Source organism: Thamnophis sirtalis, unplaced genomic scaffold (assembly GCF_051295495.1).
Source record: "Thamnophis sirtalis isolate CommonGarterSnake01/CBP01778 unplaced genomic scaffold, rThaSir2_p1.2 scaffold_3, whole genome shotgun sequence".
Classification (NCBI taxonomy): Eukaryota; Metazoa; Chordata; class Lepidosauria; order Squamata; family Natricidae; genus Thamnophis; species Thamnophis sirtalis.
Genome location: NW_028261383.1, coordinates 59363823 through 59386401, shown reverse-complemented (window position 1 = coordinate 59386401; position 22579 = coordinate 59363823). Strand labels below are relative to the sequence as shown.

Below are 22579 nucleotides of genomic sequence, written 5' to 3'. Positions count from 1 at the left end.
GTGGTCTCTGCTAAAAATATAACATTCAAGTCGGCAGCTACTTTATTTTGAAAAATCGCTAACAGCACCATTTTTTTCACTTGTTTATAAGATCAATATTTTATTAGCCTATATTGGGTGTCCAAGGAGGGGTAAGACTTTTGTGGAGGGACTTGTGATGTTCTTTTTGACTTTTGGTCCCCACTTGGTACTTAGTTGTTGCCTATAGAGGTATCAAACTCAAGGCCTGGGGGCTGGATCTGGCCCACAGGACTGCCCTGGAAACAGTGCCCCGGCTTGTGAAGCTCCGTTTTCGCTGGCAGAGGATTGCAGAAGGCCGTCACAGCAAAAAAACAAAGCTCAGGAGCCTGTTTTCAATGGCAGAGTGCTCAAGCCACCACAGGCGTGCCCGACATGTGACGTCAAACTGGCCATGCCCCCACTGACCCCCCCCAAGGCCAAACACAACCCTGACACACCCCTCAATGAAATCCAGTTTGACACCCCTACTCTAAGTAGCTATGCCACGTGCAGCGGCCATACCTTGCTAAACCATCTTGGCATTCAAACCAAATGAGGTGGGGTAGCTGATAGGTCTTCAACCCTCTGTGAGGTGGGGAATTGTCTGTTCCAGAATGTAAAGTCTGGCCTTGGCAGACTGAATGAAGACTGTTCAATGGTCCAGCAGTCAAAAAGGCAGGGCCAGCAGTTACTGTGAAAAAGCATAAGCAGCATAAGCACAACTCATTAAGACATCCTGGTCATCCACTGTAGCAGGTGAGATCTCCAGCTGTAGCAATTGTCCATGCCAGTGAGTTTAGGTCTCTTCTGCTCAGCAAGTGGGATTGCCCTGTGCAATAGCTATTCTACCTCAAATTCCAACTTTCAGTTGGATGATTCATCTCAGTCCAAACTTAATTTATCAGATCCTCTGGTGATAGAAATGAAGCAACAGATGAAAGTGACCTCAGGCACCTGGGTTTTCAGTTCAAGTAAAGTTGTTGCAGCCGGCACGATGATTTCTTTAAACTGGATTCCTTTTTCAGAACAGGTTTCCACAAGCAGTATATTGATGGATATTTTTTCATTCATCTTGAAAACACTGGACTTGACCTAGGTCTTGCAGTCTGCTGATGCTGAATGACATTCTGACAGTCCTTGTTGCTCATAATATAAAGGAGCTACTGGCGGTTGCAGTCACAAACCTATACAACATGTGGCCTTTGGCCTGGTGGTTATTTGTATCGGTACTATTCAACCTAGAAATAAGGAGTAACTTTCTGACACGGAGAACAATCAACCAATGGAACAGTTAGCATTCGGAAGTTGTGGGAGCTTCATCACTTTATACTTTCAAGAAGAGACTAGACTGCCATTTGTCTGTAAGCCTATAAGGTCCCTTCCAACTCTATTAATCTGTTAATCTGTCTCTTGGGTAGCAGAGATATCCAGAACCATCCAGGGTGACCAGGTAGCTTTTCTTTTTAGGGTAGTACTGCCCACCCTCAGATGAGGGAGGGGGATAGAAAACATTGCCTGTCCCAAAGCATCTGATTAGCTGATTGGTGGATCATCTCCTTAGCAGTCAACATGCACCAGGAAATACAAATCAAAGAAAACTCATTTTCAGAGCCCAGAACTGTTATCATCTTGCTGGATAGAGACAAGGTGTCAAGGGCTGAACTCATATGCCAGCCTCTGCTTCGCTTGCTTGCTATCGGCTGCCATAGAAACAGGGGTGGGGGCATGGTACTGGTAAAGGGAGTTTTGTTCTCACCATCCTCTGCGCATGTGGATGGTTGATGTTTGGACTTGGTCAAGGCCAACCATCTCGCATACCAACCTGATGAGGCCCTTTGAAGATGCACCCCACCTTAGGGAGTTGCAGATTGGACACTGGGGTGGGGTAATTGGAGGGTGGGGGATGGGCAATCATTTGATATGTACTTGTTCGCGCCTTTTTAGCTCAGATCTTGCTTTCCTTTTTGCTGCTTTCAATTTATATCTAGTAAAAGTACTTTATCTTTATTCAAATGGAGTGGAGATTTTTCTTTCTTGGATATTGAAGGAGGCATGCCTGTCATCACAGCAGCACCCATAACAGATGAAATTCATCATTAACACATTGTCATCACTGCATTTAGTGAGACTGAGCTTGCTGATGATGGTTCACTACAGGAAGCAGTGAGTGGACATAGGTTCTTTTGGAGAAAGAAACCCAGAGATTGATAACAGAATTCAGAGAGTATTTTTTCCAATCAAAACTGCTCTGCTGAATGACATCTCTACTCACTAGAATAAATGAATGTATTATGGCGTTTCACTTTCCTTTCACCAAGTACGGGTATATCGCCATTGTCTTGTAAGTCAAGATGAAGACAGTTTCTATTTGTAAGCAGATCTGGAGCAGACAATTTGGATAATCCCTGTCAGCAACCAACTCATCCTCTCTAAGCAGTTTTCAGAATCAGCCTATCTCACCCAACAATCTGGGTCCTCATTTTATCCACCTCAGAAGGATGGAAGGTTGGTCAACCTTGAGCCTGTTGAGATTCAATCTGCCAAACTGCTGGCAGCTGGTGATCAGCAGAAGTATTTATTTTATTTTTATTTATTTTATTTTGTCAAGCATGAACTAGATAACAGATATAAGTATAAACATGATTATGAATAAATGAAATGTATATGAATACAAGGGAATATTAAGACAGGAACAGTAGGCACACTGGTGCGCTTATGCACGCCCCTTAGACTTCTTAGGAATTGGGTGAGGTCGACAGTAGACAGTCTAAGGTTAAAGTTTTGGGGGCTTGGGGAAGAAACCACAGTGTCAGGTAGTCCATTCCACACATTGACAACTCTGTTACTGAAATAGTATTTTCTGCAATCAAGTTTGGAGTGGTAGCCTGCTGTACTGAATTCTAACCACTGTGCCACTGCGGCTCAGCTGACAAACATAAACAGCTTCAAATACTTTGGAAGCATCTTCTCAAGTGATGGATCTTTGGACAGATATTGACTCCAAGATCTGAAAAGCCAGCTAGGCTCTGGGTGGCTGAATAATAGAATGCTAAAGTCAACACGTCTGTATCTCCATCAAGCTGTGGTTAATCTTTCCTCCTATGTGGATGTGAGCTAGACTCAAATGTAAAATAAAAAAAATAAAAAATCCTGGGAGATGTTCCCTACTCCTGCTAAAGAAACTGCATGGATGTATCCATGAAATCACCAGGATTTTTCTTTGTCACAGGATGTGATTTCCTTGTAGGTTTGTGAAGGATATATGATTGATTGCTGCTGTTTCTGCAAACCTTTGAACTGACCCAGCACTTCAATCTTATATTACTAAGAAGGACATCAGATTATCTAGAAACACCTGAAAGTTGTCTACCAGAGGTTTTTTTTTTAATCCAGGCTAGTCTTTTGAAGCCTTTTTTAAAGCCCAAGTGTTATGAAGCTCTGCTGCAGGAAAACACCAGCATTGCAGTGCTTTTGAGAACTACTCCTTAAGGATTCAAGCTGCATCTCAACACAGCCATTAAGGGTACAGTGAACTTTTAATTACAATCCAGTGTGAGTTATCAGCTAGTACAGCAGTTCACAGAATCAATCTGAAAAAATAAAATAGAAACTTCTCTTGGTAGAAGAACGGAAAAAGAGGAAAAATAAAGGAATACCCTGAAGGGATCATATGTGAATGAGTACAATATTCTGTGTTATATTTTGCTTGCTATTCTTTATTTCTATAGGTAAAGATTGCCCCACACATGCATACTAGTAGTTTCCGGCTCTAGGGGCAGTGATCATCTCCGTTTCTAAGCCAAAGAGCCAACGCTGTCCAAAGACGTCTCCATGGTCATGTGGCCAGCATGACTCAATGCCGAAGGTGCACTGTTATCTTCCCACAAAAGTGGTCCCTAGTTTTCTACTTGCATTTTTACCTGCTTTTGAACTACTAGGTTGGCAGAAGCTGGACAAGAAATGGGTGTTCATCCCATTACACTACGCTAGGGATTTGAACTGCTGAACTGCCGACCTTCTGATCGACAAGCTCAGCCACTTAGCCCCTGAGCCATCGCATCCTGTAATCTCTATAATAGTGCTAAAAGGATGATATGATACTTAAATGATATAGCTTTCTGAAAGGTAAACAGAATTCTGAGAGAAGTATCTCTACATTCCCATAGAAATACATTCATCAAATTTATAGCAGGCTTCCAATGGTGGCACACTTTAATTCTATTGGACTACACAGTCCATATTTTCCAGGGTTGGGAATTCTGGGATATGTATGGTGTGGTGCAATACACTAGAAAAGCTTCAAGATGGAGATCACTGCAATTGTATCAAAAAAGTTTGCTAAGTATCAAGCCATATATAGGCGAAATAACACCACAAAGGGTCAAGAAGAAAATAAAAGATTTTTAAAAATGCTCCCAAAAGAAAAAAAGTTTTATAGGAAGAAAAACAGCTTGCTTAGTAGCCACTCACTAAGCTTTTCCACATAGCACAAGGTGTCATCCAGAGCTGGCCGAATATTATGCTGACCACAGTTCCAACACATTCTGATTTGATAAGGAAGCAGAAGAAAGATCTTTTCCATACAGAAGTGGAGGGAGGGCACAGGTGGTGGAATGGATAATGTCTGTGACGTTGCCAATTTCTGGCAGACCCACAGACAATATAACTGTAGGACTGGAGAACTGGCAACAAAGGTGCCATTCCTCACCACTCCACAAGTTCTCTCCCTCATATTTTGCCACCCATGGATGTTAGAAGGATTTGGGGTGCAGAAGCAAGAGAAAATGATTATTTCGGAGCCAGTTCTGTCCTGCACACTTAGAAGGCACCAGGTTTGCAAAAAGTCTGAATGTGATTTATACTTTGAACTTTATTGAGCGTACCATTTCTGAGCCACAAAATTCAGGACTACAAGAGGGCAAGAGAGAGATACATATCTATTTCTGTAACTCAAATATAGTAGCCCTAGCCCAATCTTTTTTTGGATCATTAGACCCAGGACAAAATTTATAGAACTCAGCAGTAAACAAAAAAACAAATGTTTGAGACATAAATACTGCAATTCGCAGCTTGTCATACCAGGGCCATTGATACAAATGGGAATTATTTCCAAGTGGAAATATTGTCAGCAGTGGACCATAATTAATAGCCTTGGCTCATATTGGGAAAAAAACTAAACAGCTGAAAGTACCTGGATGGGAGACCACTAAGTAATCCCGGAATTAGAGGATAGGCTAGAAAATCAGAAAACATCCAGGACTAAGCCAGTGACAAAGTACTTTCCAATTGCAGCAAAAAAAAAATGAATAGAATAAAATAGAATGGAATCTGGAAGGGACATTGGTGGTCTTCTAGTCCAGCCCCTTGCTCAAACAAGAACTATACTTTTTCAGATAAGTGACTGTCCAGTGATTCTTCTTAAAAACCTCCAGTGATGAAGCACCTACAATGTCTGAAGGCAAGCTATTCCACTGGTTAATTGTCCTCACTGTTAGGACGTTTCTTCTTAATTCTCTCCTTGATTAGTTTCCATCCATCGTTTCCTGTCCTGCCCTCCGGTGCTTTGGAGAATAAGCTGACTCTCCTCTTCTTTGTGGCAGCCCCTCAAATACTGGAATACTGCTATCACGTCACCCCTAGATGACCTCCAAGGTCCTGATTAATGATGGGATTTGCCGCCAAAGAATTCACGGGAGAAGCGGAGGGGGGTGGGTGTCAACCCTAGGCCGTAATACGGCTCCTCCTTTCGTTCCAAATCGGGTACTGTCGTGATATGCAGTAACGCCACCGGAAGTTGAGAGCTTAGTTTTGCTTTACGTCTTGAAGCCGGAAGTGGTGCTGGAGAGTCTTGTTTTTCGAGCGATCGAAATCTTCGTTTGGCTGTGACTCTTCCTGCTTTGCGGTGGGCCTGCTGGCGAACGGCTCCCCGTTCCCGGAGAATTATGGACCGGAAAAAAAAGCCTCTGGATATAACACTTAGTTCGGTAAGCAGCAAAGGGGAAACTGGCGGCATTTCCGAGCGATTGTCGTTTTAGGGCAGAGGTGGGGAACAATGACTCCCTTTTATGAGCCACCATGGTGGCTCAGGAATTCTGGGAGTCCACAAGTCATAAAAGGGCCATCGTTCCCCAGGGTAATAGTTTATCTCTCGTCTTTAGAGATTGTTTTTTCCCCTCCAAAGTGAAAAGGGAACTACGGAGGTGTAATGTTTTAAGACGCTTATTGTTTGTAATGTCTACACCGCAAATCTTGCATTAATTAAATCTTGGTTTTCTACCCTCCTTCCCCACCTCCTCTCTTCTTAAAAACGTTCAGAGTCCGTTGTCTAAAGGTTTGTTTTGTTTTTTCTCCTTTCGTTATTCCTATTCTAGCTGGTAGATTTGAAAGCTGAACTATTCCGAAAACAGGAAGAATTCAAGAAAGAGAAACTTCTGAAAGATGCCGGAGTCTATGTTAAGCCCAAAACAGTAAATAAGGTACAGAGTTTAAGTATTAATCTTTGTTTAGGGATTCAAGCATAATATTCTTAGTCCTCCCGTTATTCTAAATGCATTCACTCCTCCTTCATATGTTTCCTTCAGTCATTCTTCCTACATGATTAAACCAGATTGAGATGCTTTATTTGTATGCCGCCCTTTTCCCTGGGGGGACTCAGAGATTACATGATTAAACCAATTCATTATATTTTTTGTACTGGTTTTGTATTCTATCCACATTCACTAAATAAAACCACATTCTAAATGAAATAGGTAATTTATTCTTGGCCCTATCTTTTGTTTTATTTTATGCCTACCATAAATAATATATTCAGCTTTGTTTTTTGCACTAACATACAACATTTATTTCAATTCTGTTTTTTGATGCAAATTGTAAAAGCTCTGTAGGTCATCTGTGAGTTAGAGTAAAAAATAGCCAAATAACTTGTTTGAAAATTTATTATTACAGAAACCAACCATTTGGACTAAGCAGAACAAAGGGGTTTCAGATCGAGCTGAAAAAGACGTTGAGCAGAAGATAGAGGAGCAGCAAACGCTAGATAAATCAAGGTGTTTCATTTCTAAGAAAAGCAGACTTTACTAAATATTGTAAATAAGATTATAAAGAAAATAGGATGTAGCTTATCTATAAATCCTAAAAATATGATGTAGGATTGTGCTACATTATGAACCTATCCAGAATATGCTGATAAGAGCATCAAGGTAGACCCTGTCCCCCCAAAAGGAGAAAGAACCCAAAGAAATGCCCCTTTTTCTCTTAGCATTTGGAAAATCTTGAAGACACTCTTTTTAAACTAGATATTAGGTAAGACTTGATAATGACTAGATAGCTATGCTATTATGAGGGCATTTAGCTGTAATTTCGTTAGCAGTAATGGTATTATAGAGAGAAAGGAACAAGATAGTGTCTGTGATCAAATGAAAATACATATGCAAGGGACCAGGTCCCATCCCCATCCCCAGTCATTGAATATGGTTTTAAACAATGTTAGCAATGCTGCTTTTCATAGTAAATTTTGATAAATTGTAGAGCATTTTGGGAAGCATTCATTGCTGAATTTATTTTCAAAATTACTTCCAGACAATCATTCTGAACCATTATCAAAAGTGTGCATATCTTTTGAGCATGTAGAGAATGTACAGGCACACATATGATGCTTCGGTCATGTTCCCAAGAATGAAAACATGGCCTTTAAAAACTACTTCGAGAGAAGGCAATCTTGACAGCATATAGTGGTCTTTAGTTACCGGTATATTGTCTCATATTTTGTATGACAAAAATTCACTGCTATGAAATAATAATGAAAAGGGGGATGGGCAGTTAAGAAATTTAATTAATAAAAATGGTGTGTTACTGTTTTTAGGCAAAAACTGGAAGAGAAAGCACATCTGTATGAAAAAATGACTAAGGGAGATTTTCCAGGTGAATACCTTTAGTTTTCTTAGGATTTTATGTGAAACATTTTTTGATAAAGACTTTACTGTAAAATGCTGTTACTAGTAATAAGCACTCAGTAATTCTTATTTCAAAATAGGCACGTCTAAGGAAGCAGTAAAAGCGTATGATGTGTATGCAGCTGTCATAACCTTCCTTACTGAAATAACTAATTTTGTCCCTGATGATGATATAAAACAGTGGGAAAAATTTGTTCTAAGTTACTTTAACATTAAGTTCTGGAAAACTGCAGTGCCTAAAGAGAAAGCTTATGTTTCTACTTCTGAAGATCAATGGCTAGGGAATTCTGGGAACTGAAGTCCACACATCTTAAAAGCTGCTGAGGTTGAAAAGTACTGCTGTAGACAAGTACTGCTGCTGCCATTTGTCAAAGTAGATGCCTTTGTCCTCTTCCTGCAAAGAACTTGGCCAGTACTGGTGGCTTTTTCTTTGTGGGGGTTCCATTCCAGCCAAGCAACAGTGGATAATGGCATAACAGATGATAACTTTGGGAGAAAAACATTTTTCCATGAGCATCATATAGTCACTTTTCTCAACAGTTCAGGCTCAATTCATTACATACTCAACGTTCTTTATAGTTTGAAATATTCCATTTTCCTCTACTTCTTTAATTGTGCAGAAGTGCTAATTCAATTGTACTTAGCAAAAAGGGCTCCCCCCCCCCCCGTGGTAATCCTCCATGTTGTCATAGAATACAATGTTTCTGTTTCAGCATTGCTTGAATGTCTCTTAGGTCCCGAATAAATTTGGCATTCTTTTCCATTGGCTGAAGGCACGCTAACGTGACAAATTTTTATTAAACAGTTCATTTTAAAGCAATGAGGACAAGTGGGTTGGGGATTACCTAGTTCTAGCCCATATGCCTCCTTTCAAGTACATTCAGAAGTTCTATTCCGGAAATAGTGCAATAGGAAATTTCTAGATATGCATGGCTCTTACGTGTGTTCGTAGTCATTGTAATCTCAAAATGTGCTCCAGAAGATTGGAAGGGGCCTCCAAAAAAACAAGGATTAGGAGAAGGAATAAGTGTGTGAAAAATTTTTTTGTGTGGCATTGGATTCTCTCAAGAATTATATTTGTATTACCTTTCTGTAAAGCAACAGCAACAACTGGAAAAGGATAATTTAGGAACTTTTTATTTGGTGTTAAAACTTGACATTGCTGTATCTAAGATAAAAGTATGTTAAAATCATTTATGAATCAGGTACTTATATGCTCAACTAGATATGTCTCATTAATGACGTTATATAAGTAAAAGTTCTATGTAACCTTTAACTGGGCAAAATATTGCATCCATCATAGGGCAACAATTATTGAATCAAGGTAGATCAAATCAGCTTAACTTACAGAATGTATCCAGGATCCATGATTTTCATGGTATTCAAAATGGACAAATTTGTAGTTGCTTCATTGCTGCTGTGCCGTTGCTTGCGGGTTCAGTAGACTTGTCATTAAAATTGGTTTTCATCGTCATAGATGAAGAAACTGAAGAGTTATATCTTGTGGATTTCACTCAGAAGATAATTGACAAACGGAGAGAAGTACAAGAACTATGTGCCAGTGAAACTGCCAGAAAAGCAATGGGGGATGAAAATGGGGAAGGAGAGAGATTATCCGAAGCAGAGATCCCACCGCCACAGAACCCAGATGAAGAATGGTTGGTGATTGTATCATAATAGCACTATTTTGTATTGCATAACCACTGAAATCAAATGAAATAATCTGACTTCAGTTTATATTGTATCTTCATTATAATATATTTGCACTGCTAGTCCTTGGAAGTTAATTTATAAGCTCAACTAGTCTGCTTGTTATTCTATTTGACAGAAATAATCATGTTAAATTGTTATGCTTTTGAAAAATTTGAAATTAATTTACTCATCAAAGTTAATTTTGTTTTTCATTGTAGGGTTGAATATGTGGATTATTTAGGCCGTTCAAGAAGATGTATGAAGAAAGATTTGCCCTTTTTGCTAGAAAGGGATAAACTGAACCAGGATGAGAGGTAAACTTTATTGTAGAAAAACACTTATGTAAAAAAACAACCACCCAATTTTATAGGGAAGAGAGACAGAAATGGATGCTAAAATGATATGGTTTTCTTCTCTTACCAGAGGTAATAGTTTTGTAGTCTTTGTAGTAAACTAGTCTATATCTGAAATCCTTTGTGTTAACTATGCTATTTGTGCCTTTACAATGTTGACTTAAATGAGGGGACTTTGCTAAATCCAAAAATAAGCCTCTCTTTTGACTGCAATCACATGTTAGCTTCTGATCACACACAGGGAGACATATAAATCTGTGAAAATACACTTGAGGTGGGATTTCACTTTGTTCCTCTTTCTGTAGCCGTCTGTATATTCCAAAAACTTGCTTAAGCAACTTTTAATCCTCCAGAATAGGTTTTTGAGGTAAATATGGGCAGTAGTAAGGCAGAATGTGGTCTGCTCATGTTATTCTATCAACAGATGATTATATACTGAATGTTATCCAAAGTCATATGCATTGTAATACAATTGTAATACTGTAAACACATTAAAGAATACAGTTTTACAAGCCTGTGCTTGTTGAGGACTGGAAGGAACATATCTCCATAGATTTATATTTTCAGTAATGGCATTTTTATTTCTAAAAAAATATTTTGCCTAACTAAAATTAGTTGAGTGTTCTTTTAATTGTTTCACACCTACACAGTATTATGCAAACCAAGACTATTGGGATCTATTCTGTTCTGTAAGACTCAATATTGGGGAACAGCTATAAAGTTTAGGATGTTCTCTCATATCCCACTTTCCAATTCTTAATGTTTTTTTTTAATTATTCATGTAGGCCAGGGAATGAAAAAAAGACTCTACAGTCAGAAGACATGAGAAGAGAGCTTCAGCGACAGGAATGGGAAAGAGAAGAAGAAGAAGCGCTGAATAAACCTATGGGGCCAATTCATTATGAAGATATTCGAGAAAATGGTAGGCTGACTTTTTATGATTCAAATCTGATTTGAAAAATATCACACAATTTTACGTCAAGCTAAATTTCTCTTTTACTTGGTTAAAATAGGTTTTTATAAAGAATGATAGTTCCGATGCAGACTTGTTGGGCTGTTATATTAATCACTCTTTGTAATTAGAGTTTTATATATAAAACTACCCTATTCCACTCTTTAGTGGAAAAAATAGTTTGGTGTCCTGGTTTAAAGGCACCAGCCAAGAAACTGGGAGATTTGTGAGTTCTAATCCCATCTTATGCACAAAGCCAGCTGGGTGATTTGGGCCAGCTCCTCTCTCTCAGTTCTTGGAAGAAGACCATAGCAACCATTTCTGAAAATTTTGCCCAAAAAACTGGAGGGAAAAAAATACATGTAGTCCTCAAGTTACGACCATTTGTTCAATGACTGAAGTTATGACCGCACTGAACAAAGAGACTTGTGATTGGTTCTCGAAGTTCCTGTCTTGCAGGATCCCCCACAGTCAATGAATGAAATTTAGGCACTTGGCAACCAGTTCATACTAACATTGCAGCGTCCCACAATCATCCAGTCACGATTTGTGACCTTTTCTGACAGCTTCCCACAAGCAAAATCAATAGGGAAGCTGGCAGGGAAGATCACAGGTCACTTGGGTAAGTCTTCCCTGACCTATCTTTGCTCTCACCCATCAGCATCCTCCTTCTCCTCTGTCCTCTATGCATTCATACACACCCCTCTGCTCTCCTCAGCTTTCCTCATCACTCCACCCCCACCCTCTTTCAACTCACACATGGCCTGCTCCTGGGCTCCCCTACCCACTCCTGCACTTTTCATCTGGGTCTGCCTTTTCTTCCCACTTAACAACCCAAATCTTTTAAGTTATGGTGGTAACTGGGACTGCCTGGATTGTCATTGCTAAGCATTGTGGTCTCGTGATATCATGCTTTATCACCACAGCACTTAGCAACGGCAATCCCAGACCCAGTGGCAGTTGTAACTCAAGGATTACCTGTAGCAAGTTTAGGGGGCTAGTCAAATTTGTATTCTCGATAAGTCTATTGCCCTCTACTCTGTGCTTAATCAAAGAATAGAAGTCCTAAGTCTCACTCTAAGGAGCAACTAAAAACAGAAGATGCAAATACAAAGGTAAAAGGTTAAAGTTTCAATGTTGTAAGTTACTATGATTTGTTTGTTTGTTTGTTTATAATTTTTACAAAGTGATGAACATATTCAACATACCCTCCTCCTCCCATTTTTATCACAACCACCACTCTCTGAGGTGTGTTGGACTGAGAGAGAGTGGCTAGCCCAAAGTCACTGAGCTGGTTTTCATAGTTATGGCAGGACTTGAGGAATGATAAATGTGGGCCAATACAAGTCTGTCTAAAACATAAAGGTTCCCTATTCAGTCATGTCTGACTCTAGGGTGCGGTGCTCATCTAAGTCAAGGGAGCCAGTGTTGTCTGAAGACATATACAGTGTATGATGAACTCTTAATATGATACAAAATTTCTTTCTTTCAGAGGCCCGACAACTTGGTGTTGGTTACTTTGCCTTTGCCCGTGAGCAGACTTTGAGAAAAAAACAAATGGACACTTTAGAAATGCTAAGAGAACAGGTACGATGTTTAACAGTCTACCAAGTGTGGGAAATTTCCTGATGTTCTGAAATGTGCATCCCCAGCATCCCTCAGTAATGGACATGTTGACTAGGCTGTTGGTAATTGTAATTCAACATAATTTGTAGAGCAGTATGTTCTCCATCCCTAAACGTACACTGTGAAATACTGGAGCCTTTCTCAGATGCTTGTGTCCTCTATTCTTGGTGAACTGGGTCTCTGAATAACATAAAGAAGTGGTGTCCCCCCCCCCCCCCATCCAAGAGCCACATTTGGTAGCTGATGGACCAGGGAAGGCATTTATAGACTTGCGCTCTGAATTGCAGAAGGGAGGTATTATGATTCTCCCGCTTTTAAAATGGCTGTTCAATAATATGGGCAAAACAGGAGAGACCCAAATAGGTTTATTTGGAAGGAAATCAACTGTATTTTTTGGACTATAAGACATACCGGTGTATAAGATGCACCAAGATTTCCAAGAGGTAAGTAAGAAAAAAATATTTTTGTCTCCCCCCCCCCCCCCAGGAGCAATCTGCAGGCTTCAGCAGGGCTGGGGGGAGGCAAAAATGTCTCAGTTTTTGCAAAAAATGGATGGAAAATGGGCCAGGTTTTTTTGCAAAAACTGAGGCATTTTTTTTTCTTCCCCCTGCCCTGCTGAAGCCTGCAGAGTGCTTTGGGGGGCTGGGGGAAGGCAAAAACACTCCACTTGTGCGAAAATAACTCATTTTCTGCCCACTTTTTGCAAAAATGGGATGTGGGGGCGGGGCTTCAGGAGGCCAAAAATGGCTATATTCGGTGTATAAGACACATCAACATTTCCATGCTCTTTGGGGGGGGGGGAGGTGTGTCTCATACTCCAAAAAATACAATAAATCTCCCTCCAGTTTTTCATGCTTCTATTACCTTCGTTGATGGGAAATCATCTGGATTATTGAGGGGAAAAAATTCCCTCAAAGTTTCAACCTAATTACAGGTAGTCTTCAACTTACAACCACAATTAAGCCCAACATTTCTGCTGCTAAGCAAAACATTTGTTACGTTGAGTTTTGCCCCATTTTATGACTTTTCTTGCCACAATTGTTAAGTCACTGAAGTCGGTAAGTTAGTAACACAGGTGGTAAGTGAATCTGATTTCCCCATTGACATTGCTTGTCATCACATGACCCCTGGACACTGGAAAAGTAAATGAGTCACTTGCCAAGCATCTGAATTTTGATCATGTGACCATGGGGATGCTGCAGTGGCTGTGTGAAAAATGCTCATAAGTCACTTTTCAGTGATGATGTAGCTTTGAACAATCACTGTTGTAAGTCAAGGACTACCTGTAAACAGCAGTAGTTGTGGTTGAATCAACTAGTAGCACTGCAGACATCACGATAACCCCTATAGAACATGTATAGTACATCTAATATGCATAATAAGTTCAGTACTAAAGAATTCAATTTTAAAAAATTGATAACAGTTTGATGCTTAAACCTAAGTATGGGAATAAATTATAGTATTAAAATATCACATCTTTGTTATTGAAATACTGTATTAATTTCTTTTTTAAGAAATGCTTGTCAGTTATGTTGATGCAGTGAAAAATGCCATCCAATGCAATTGGTTTGTTTACCCAGGAAATATAGTTTAGTTACATCATAGTAATGGTAAAATTAAAGCTTGAATCTCAAAAGTATGGCAGAAAAGTGTTAAAAGAAATATTATCTGTGAACATTTGAAGAGGAAATGAATTTCTATTGTGTTGCCCTTCTCCAGACCATCGGTCAGAGAGCAAAGCGTGAACATTTAAAGGAAAAACGTAAAGCCAATTTGGAAGCCAGGTTGTCTAAAATTCGAGCGAAAAAGCGCTTAAAAGATGGCGATACGAAGGAAAATGGAGGTAATTTTGAATTATTTTCTTTAAATTTAAAAGCAGTTTTGGAAGATTTACATATTTGATTAGAGGACAATATCTCTCTTATTCACTAACAACCACCAATTTGACTATACTGTATTGTAATTTATTTCTAATGGTTTCACAGTCTCAACCGGAAAAGAGTTGCAGTTTTGGAGGAAGTCATATTGTGATTTCAGTGAAGCTATGCAATACACAATAGTGCTATTATGATACAATCACCAACCATTCTTCATGCACGTGCATTAAAGAAGCAGGATGGTGGTTTAGGACCAGATTTGATTTTTCTAGTTCAGACATAGCAATAATCCACAGCGGCCTCTGTTCATAAACTCCAAAATAATTTTTCAGATATTCAGAAAATTATGCTTTTATTACATCAATTTGGATGGTTTATGTTCCCCACTAATATTTTTATTACTGATAAAGTTTTGAAAAGCTGGCGAAATTGATGAAAGGAAGAGTATGAAATATTTTTCTTATTGCTTGTTGCTTCAACTATATTACAATACAGTCATTATAGGCTCTGTTGCCAGTCATAACCTTTGTTCTGCTTTCTGGTATCCACTGAAATGTAGGGATTTATTTATTTATTTACAGCTTGTAGCTTACTTTGTAATAACTTTTTTTTTTGAGGAGGCAACAGTTAATATCTCAGTGACATGTTAACTGTGAGGAAATCATTCCATAAATACACTTACTGTACAATATCATAAAGTACTGCAATATCATATCACATCCATTTATTGTATGCGGTGCCTAAAATCTATATGTTGTTCTTCATAACAGAGGAGGAAGAAGCAATACCAGTCCTACCTTCAAGCAAGCCCGTTGAACTTCCCAGAGTTTCTACAGAAAGTAGAAAAGTAGAAGTTATCATTCAGGAGAGGAGAGATACAAAGCCGGGTGTGCCCTATGTTCGTGAATGGGATAGAGGCAAAGGTAGGAAGCTGCAGTGTATACAAATGTTCTGGATTGTCAGCATGTCAAGAATCCTTTAGTTCAAGCCATGGTAGTTTGACTCATGGAACCCCCAGCACTAACTTTTAAATTCCCCAAAAAACCCTGATAGTGCTTTGTCACACACCAACATAATGATTTCAACATTGGTTTTTTCCCTTGATTTGGAGGGGAGGTGGTATTGAGACAGTTTTAAGTTTTAAAGTTTTCCAACAGTTTTAAGTTTTAAAGTTTGCCAACTTTCTGTAATCCATAAACAAGATGGAAGTTCTGTAATTCTCTTAACGTGTTACAACCCATGACTAAGCAGAACTTCCTCATTCTTAACTTAAACTCTGGTTGTGTCACCAGCATTTCAGGTGAGAAATTCCCACATCCCAACATAATACAGAAAAATAAGTCTGTTCATCCAGACATAATGGAAAGGTTACAGCTGCATGTAAACTGCTTCTCTTTCACAGCCTTCCACAGATTACTAAATGATAGAGGTAGACCTTGGCAACAACTCTTTAGTGACTATTTGAAGTTACAACAGCCCTAAAAAAAGTGACGTAGATACGGTCATTGCAGCATCCCCATGGTCACGTGATTTACATTTGGATGCTGACAATTGGTTCACGGTTGTGTGTCCCAGGGTCTTGTGGCTATTTTTTGCCACTTTCTGACAAGCAAAGTCAATGGGGAAGCCAGATTCAATTAATAACTTTGTTACTAACTTAACAAGTGCAGGGATTCGCTTAATAACTGTGGCAAGAAAGATCAGAAAAATGGGGACAAAAATCACTTAACACATTTCTCACTTAGAAACATACATTTTGGGCCCATTTGTGATCGTAAGTTGAGGACCATTTGTATTGTAGATGGCACCCAATGTGAATAACGTGGGTGAGCGGTTAATTTTTTTTTAAAGATTCTATTAAGGTAAGCAAAATGGGATTTCCTAAACAGAAGTAAAACAGGTTGTTGTTATAAGGTTTTTTTTAAAAAAGAAGTAATCCTTTTACTAGGCAACAAAAACAAAATGCACAGGTACAGTATAGGTGGTACCTTGCTCAATAGTAGTAACTGTGAGAGGGATCTTGGAGTCCTAGTGGAACCATTTAAATATGAGCCAGAAGTGTGCAGCAGCTGCCAAAAAAGCCAACACAGTTCTAGGCTGCATAAACGGAGGGATAGAATCAAGATCACATGAAGTGTTAATACCACTTTATAATGCCTAGGCAAGGCCACACTTGGAATACTGCATTCAATTTTGGTTACCACGGTGTAGAAAAGCTGTGGAGACTCTAGAAAAAGTGCAGAGAAGAGCAACAAAGACAATTAGGGGACTGGAGACTAAACCATATGAAGAACGGTTGCTGGAATTGGGTATGTCTAGCTTGATGAAAAGAAGGACTAGGGGTGACATGATAGCAGTGTTCCAATATCTCAGGGACTGCCACAAAGAAGAGGGAGTCAAACTATTCTCCAAGGCACCTGAGGGCAGGACAAGAAGCAATGGGTGAAAACTAATCAAGGAGAGAAGCAACTTAGAACTGAGGAGAAATTTCCTGACAGAACAATTAATCAGTGGAACAGCTTGCCTCCAGAAGTTGTGAATGCTCCAATACTGGAAGTCTTTAAGATGATGTTAGATAGCAATTTGTCTGAAGTTGTATAGGGTTTCCTGCCTAGATGGGTTTGGACTAGAAGACTTCCAAAGTCCCTTCCAACTGTTATCTATTCTATTCTTTTATAAAGTTTCATAGAGCTTGAGTTGAATTAAATATGGAAAAGCAAGCTGAACTTGACATTTCTTTCTCTTCCCATTAATAGAATTCACTTTTGGACTTTGGTCAAAGAAGCAGAATGAACTCAGGAACGAAAGAGATCCAGAGTTTGCACCACCTTCTGCTTACTTTAACAATCAAAATAAATTTTACGATTGGAATAATCAAAATCGGAGCAAATCTAAATCCTCCTATGTAAGTACAGAAGACAGTTTTACAGGCAACCTGCCATCTACATCAGCGGAGACTCACAATAACTCATGGAACAATGACTTCATACCCACTCAGGCACCTGAGATGAGGACGTCAAACCAAGAACCGGCTTACCAAAGTTTGGATGATATGCTCTCCTACTATAAGCAAGTCACATGAACGTCGTATGCCGTTAGGAAAACAATTTGTTCCCCAATGATTAAAACAAATTAAGGATAGTTTCAGTGAGTAGGGGAACTTTCCTGCAGTTCCCTTCTCCCCTATCACTTCTAGTATTAAAGAATTCACTTCAAAGATACTGTCTTTGTCTGGAATTTCATTTCTTTAGGTACACCAAAGCTTGGATACGATCAGGTTTTACCATTTTAATAATAATCCTCATTTAATTAATGAAAAAAAGCTATGCTAGAGCTACAGAGAAGACTTACACTACACATCCTTCACCATTTGTCCAGTTATTTGGGAGTCAAGCAGAGCAACCTTTGCAGCTTAGGACTGCATTTTTTTTAACATGTAAAGCTCAGAAGGAACACTGGAAGGTACTGGGTTAAAAAGTGTCATCATTTTGAAAGGGGGTTATTAACATTTAATTTGCTAAATTCATATTCTAAACTCAAGATATCCTTCAATTTTTCCTAATGACATCTTTGTCAATAGATTGTGCTGAGAGTGACTGGTAAGCTCTTGATACTAAGAATGAGCATGATTCTCCACAGTCTTGGTCTAACAACATAACCATGACACTCCATGGGGTCCCATACCACCATCAGTTTTTTTTTTCATTTAACCTGTCGGTACTAAAAGACTGCAGGAGCTGAAAAATTTCAGATGGAAGCCATTTCTGATATGGATTATATTTCCTCAGATTTCCTCTTTTAAGAAAGTAAGTTTAAATCCTACTATATGTGATATATTTTTGTTACGGGCATTCCTTCTGTGTATATTCTTTATAATCAAACATTCACATATGACATGCTATAAACAGAATTCCTTTAAATGGCAATTTTTGATTTCTCTTTATTTTCCATCAGTTGTCTGAAATTCTTCCAGTGTTTTTTATATCACATTTTTAAATTAAGTTATAAGGTATTGTAAAATACAAAAGCAACTAAGAGGACAATGAGGGGGAAGAAAAGTGATGAAGGATAGGGAAAGAAAAAGCATTGACTTCTGACTGTTACAGTAGAATAAGGCATTAACTACAGATCACACTTTTTGCTTTTCCAACTTTTTTCTTGTTCATAGTATGAACAAGTCATTTCTATAATCAATCTAATCTGTAAAATACAAAATCAAAGTTTTATTCTTTTCCACATCAAGCACAAAGTTTAGAAGCGGTTTCCATGTGGAAACAAAAGTACTTCTGTTCTTTTCTTTAGTCAAGGTAGTCAGTTTTGCTATTTCAGCCAACTCCATCAATTTCTGCAACCATTCTTCCATAGTAGGAATCGAAGTGTCCTTCCATTTCTGCGCATACAATAGTCTTGCTGATGTCAACATATATAATAACAAAATTCCAATTTTTTTCTCCAGTTCTTTGAAATTCTTCCAATGTTAAACAAGTTTAACATTCACGGATTAGTTTTGTTGACCTTCCAGATTATTATTACAGAGCAGCCCATTATTCTAAATTAATTTTGTGTTACTTAAGTGCATATTTAAATGTCCTCTGGTTTGGTGATGTGTTTTCCAGTTTTGAAGGTTCCATTTTTTCTACAAAAGATAAAAAGTTGTATTATTTAATGAGATGCCTTGAAGTAAGGAAGTAAAATGCTATTTCTTCAGTAATGTGCTCCTTAGGGAAAAAAATGAGTTAATAAACTTGTACTGGCTTTAAGAAATAAACCATCAACAAAGCTAATGCCTTGCCTGATTTTTATTTACGACAGTTACTGTAATTAAAAATGTCTATCTTCAAAAGTGAGAGTAAACTAAATTGTTATTGGTGAAGTATAGAATGCAAGATTTTAATAGGAAACTTGTCTCACATTTTTCTTCAGGAACAAAGTCAGTTAAGTACAATTCCTTTTGTCATCTGTTAAACATGGCATTCTTCAAAATTGTCCAGTAGGTGGCACAAGCTGCTTATAATCATTGAATATCCACAAAATAGAATGGTGTTTTTTTTAAATTATCATCTTATGTGGAATTTTAATAATTTAGAGTAGCTATTATCCATGGGGGGAATTTATTTTTAAGAACAGTAAGATAAGGGATTTATTAGTTGTGAAGTCGTGTCCAACCCATTGTGACCCATGGACAACATTCATCCAGGCATTCCGGTCCTCTACCATCCTCTGGAGTCCATTTAAGCTCACTGCTTAAATGCTTCAGTGACTCCAGCCAGCCACCTTGTTCTCTGTTGTCCTCTTTTTTTGCCCTCAATCTTTCCTAGCATTAGGCTCTTCTCCAGTGAGTCCTTTTCCAGTGAGGGATTAGATAATAATTGATAAGGGATTAAAAGTGAGGAAACTTAAATTCTATTTTTACCTGGAAGGCAGCCAGTTGATTTGGGGCTATTCATTCTTTCTCTACGCTAGGAAAGAGGCAAAAGAAAATCACTCCTGAAAAATGGTGTCAAGAAAACTGCAGGTTCTTGTTTGTGTAGTTGCCAGGAACCAAGACTCACTTGAAACTCACACATTATTTGCAGAGAGGTCTTGTGGTAGGTGAAATTCATCAGCAGAAGTTCTTCACAGTCTTAACCTACGTAGAAATGTTTTAGATTGTCAGCATGCAAAATGTGCACTTCTGTCTTTTTACAGCATTTTCCCAAACTATTTTTATACAGATGGAGCTATCCTATGCCAGGGGTCTCCAACTTTAGCAACTTTAAGACTTGTGGACTTCAACTCCCAGAATTCCTCAGCCAGCCTCCCAATTCTGGGAGTTGATGTCCACAAGCTTTAAAGTTGCCAAGGTTGGAGACACCTCTCCTATACTGTGTTGGGACATCAATCTTAACCTGAAATGTATCTAACCTGACCGGTGCTAGCTTTCCAAGATTTTATGAGTCTTGGTGGCACAGTAGTTAGAATGTCATATTGCAGGCAAACTCTGCCCACAGCCAGGAGATCGATCCTGACCAGCTAAAGGTTGACTCAGTCTTCCATCCTTCTGAGGTTGGTAAAATGAGGACCCAGATTGTTGAGGCAATATGCTGACTTTGTAAACCACTCAGAGAGTGCTGTAAAGGCACTGTGGAGTGGTATATAAATGCTACTACTATTGCTATTTTAAGCAATTCTTTTATTCCCTGCCTTATCACCCAAAGATACTGGTAAACAGTCTGAAACTTATCATTCAAAGTACGTGTCTACTGGGCACAAATGTTCCCTGGAAATTCTCCACCAAATTTATGAGGAACAATAAATTTCAAGAATTCCTCAAGGACATAATTCCTCTTTAGTAGTAACAGCAGGGCTGCTGCCAACCTCCCCCCCCCCCCCAACCTCAATGGGACGACACTCTACATGATATCTTCCATTAGGATTTCATTAGAGCATGGGAAACCAAAAAAGTACTGTTTCAGAGGGGATTGTAGAATGAAAAGAAAGCTATTTGCACATACACTCTGCCCTCATCACTAAAGTACAGGCTCAACAAATGCTACCTCTGGATTTTCCCCCCAGATGGCTGGTTGAGTAGTCACTCCATTAGGTGGAAAGAGTTTGAAAACACATTCACATTAATGAAAGCCTTATGGCTATCTGAATTGCATATACCCAGCCATAATGATGCTGCACGCCTTTGCATTTATCTCTAATTTTAATTTGAAGCAGCAGGGAGACTGCCCCATGTGCTAGAAACGGCTGATAGAAGTTCCAAAACCAATTCTTCATTTTCACCATAAAACCATATGAACCCTAACTAGCCTTCAGGTGATGAAAACTCTGTACCAAAAAAATAAACCAACCAACCAACCAACTTAGTGTTATAAAATTTGAAATACTAAAAATAGAGATGCAAAACATGCAACCACAATTCAGCTTTGAATCAAAAGTTTATTTTTTCATAGTTAGTTCAAACATGAAAAATGCCAGAGATTTGCATTAGTACTTCAGTAAGACTGTACTTATAGTTTCGAGTTGAAACACGGGTCGGAGGTAGCAGCTATGTCCAGTGAGGAGCAGCTACCATCAACGGCGTTGACATGATCACAAGCCTTCATTTTTATACCTTTTTTCACATATTCCCATCTTTTTGCAGACTTTTTGCAGTGACTTCCTCTTTTTGCAGAGAGCCCTCAGTGCATTCGTATCAGTATGTGCTTGTTGGTCTAAGGAAAGGTACTCTGCATTAGGTTTCATTTCTTCTTTTTTTCTTTTGGTTTTCCTCCACTAAGACAGCCGAGGGAACCAGCCATCTCAGGGAAATGGAAGGCAATTGAATCCTGCCAACAGAGGCAGTCCTTATGTATTGGTGGTGGGTTCCAGATCCCGCTTCAACTGGTATGGTTGGAACGGGCCTGGCGCCATCCACATGGACGTGTGCAGCACGCGCATGTATCTTGCCATCCAGCGATGTCTCCACGAGCCTCCGCGATGCACCAGCTGCTCAATGGAGCGTCGCGCAGGTGATCCGCATGCACGGAAGTGCCAAAGACTTTAAAGACAGGTAAGGAGTGCGGGTAGGTGGGCCCTCCGGAGCACCGTACCGGAGTCGTACCCGGTGCTCCAGGCAGGCTCCAGTATGCCTGTACCGGGGCGTACCACCTGCAACCCACCACTGTTATGTATGGAAAAGATCAATTCCTTCCTAAAGAAAAATTAAGGAAAAAGATGTGCCACCTCTGCAAGAGAGCCGACCCTTATCTATGGGGAAGGTAGCAGGCACAAGAAGTAAAACATCGCTTCCTTCCAGCAAACAAGCTGACCCTTATCTACCTGAAAAAGGGGCGGCATGAAAGGAAAACAGGGTCAGGTAAATTTAATCATAGTGCTGAAGGAAAATCACCCAGGATGAAAAATAGTAATTCAGAGAAAAGAAGGAATGGAAAACTCACTCCTAACAGCAAGGTTAAGTTTTCTCCAATTAAGTAAGGGAATCAACAGAGAGATGATAGATAATGAGAAAAGGCAAAAAGGACTCTGACAGAGGCATGCTCCAAGTACATTGAGGCATAGCCTTCATCACGAGAAAAGTTGTAGCAAAATAATCCAGAGGCACATGTTCAGAAATCTCATCACAGGAGCCATAGAAAG

General features: G+C 39.2%; 1 protein-coding gene and 1 long non-coding RNA gene across 2 annotated transcripts; one reads left to right on the top strand and one right to left on the bottom strand.

The window, feature by feature from the left end:
- Positions 1-5825: 5825 nt before the first annotated feature.
- Positions 5826-17673, top strand: CCDC174 (coiled-coil domain containing 174). Its single transcript, XM_087708943.1, has 11 exons — positions 5826-5984; positions 6372-6476; positions 6946-7046; positions 7862-7920; positions 9430-9610; positions 9863-9958; positions 10783-10919; positions 12442-12536; positions 14295-14418; positions 15223-15375; positions 17209-17673. Exons 1-11 carry the CDS (start codon positions 5943-5945, stop codon positions 17532-17534), a joined length of 1419 nt encoding a protein of 472 aa, XP_087565069.1. The 5' UTR covers positions 5826-5942; the 3' UTR covers positions 17535-17673.
- A 1374-nt stretch (positions 17674-19047) lies between these two features.
- On the bottom strand, positions 19048-20075 carry LOC148047980 (uncharacterized). Its single transcript, XR_015695884.1, has 2 exons — positions 19866-20075; positions 19048-19088 (listed from the first exon to the last, which is right to left on the bottom strand). It is a non-coding gene; the product is annotated as an uncharacterized LOC148047980 (long non-coding RNA).
- Between the last annotated feature and the right edge of the window lie 2504 nt (positions 20076-22579).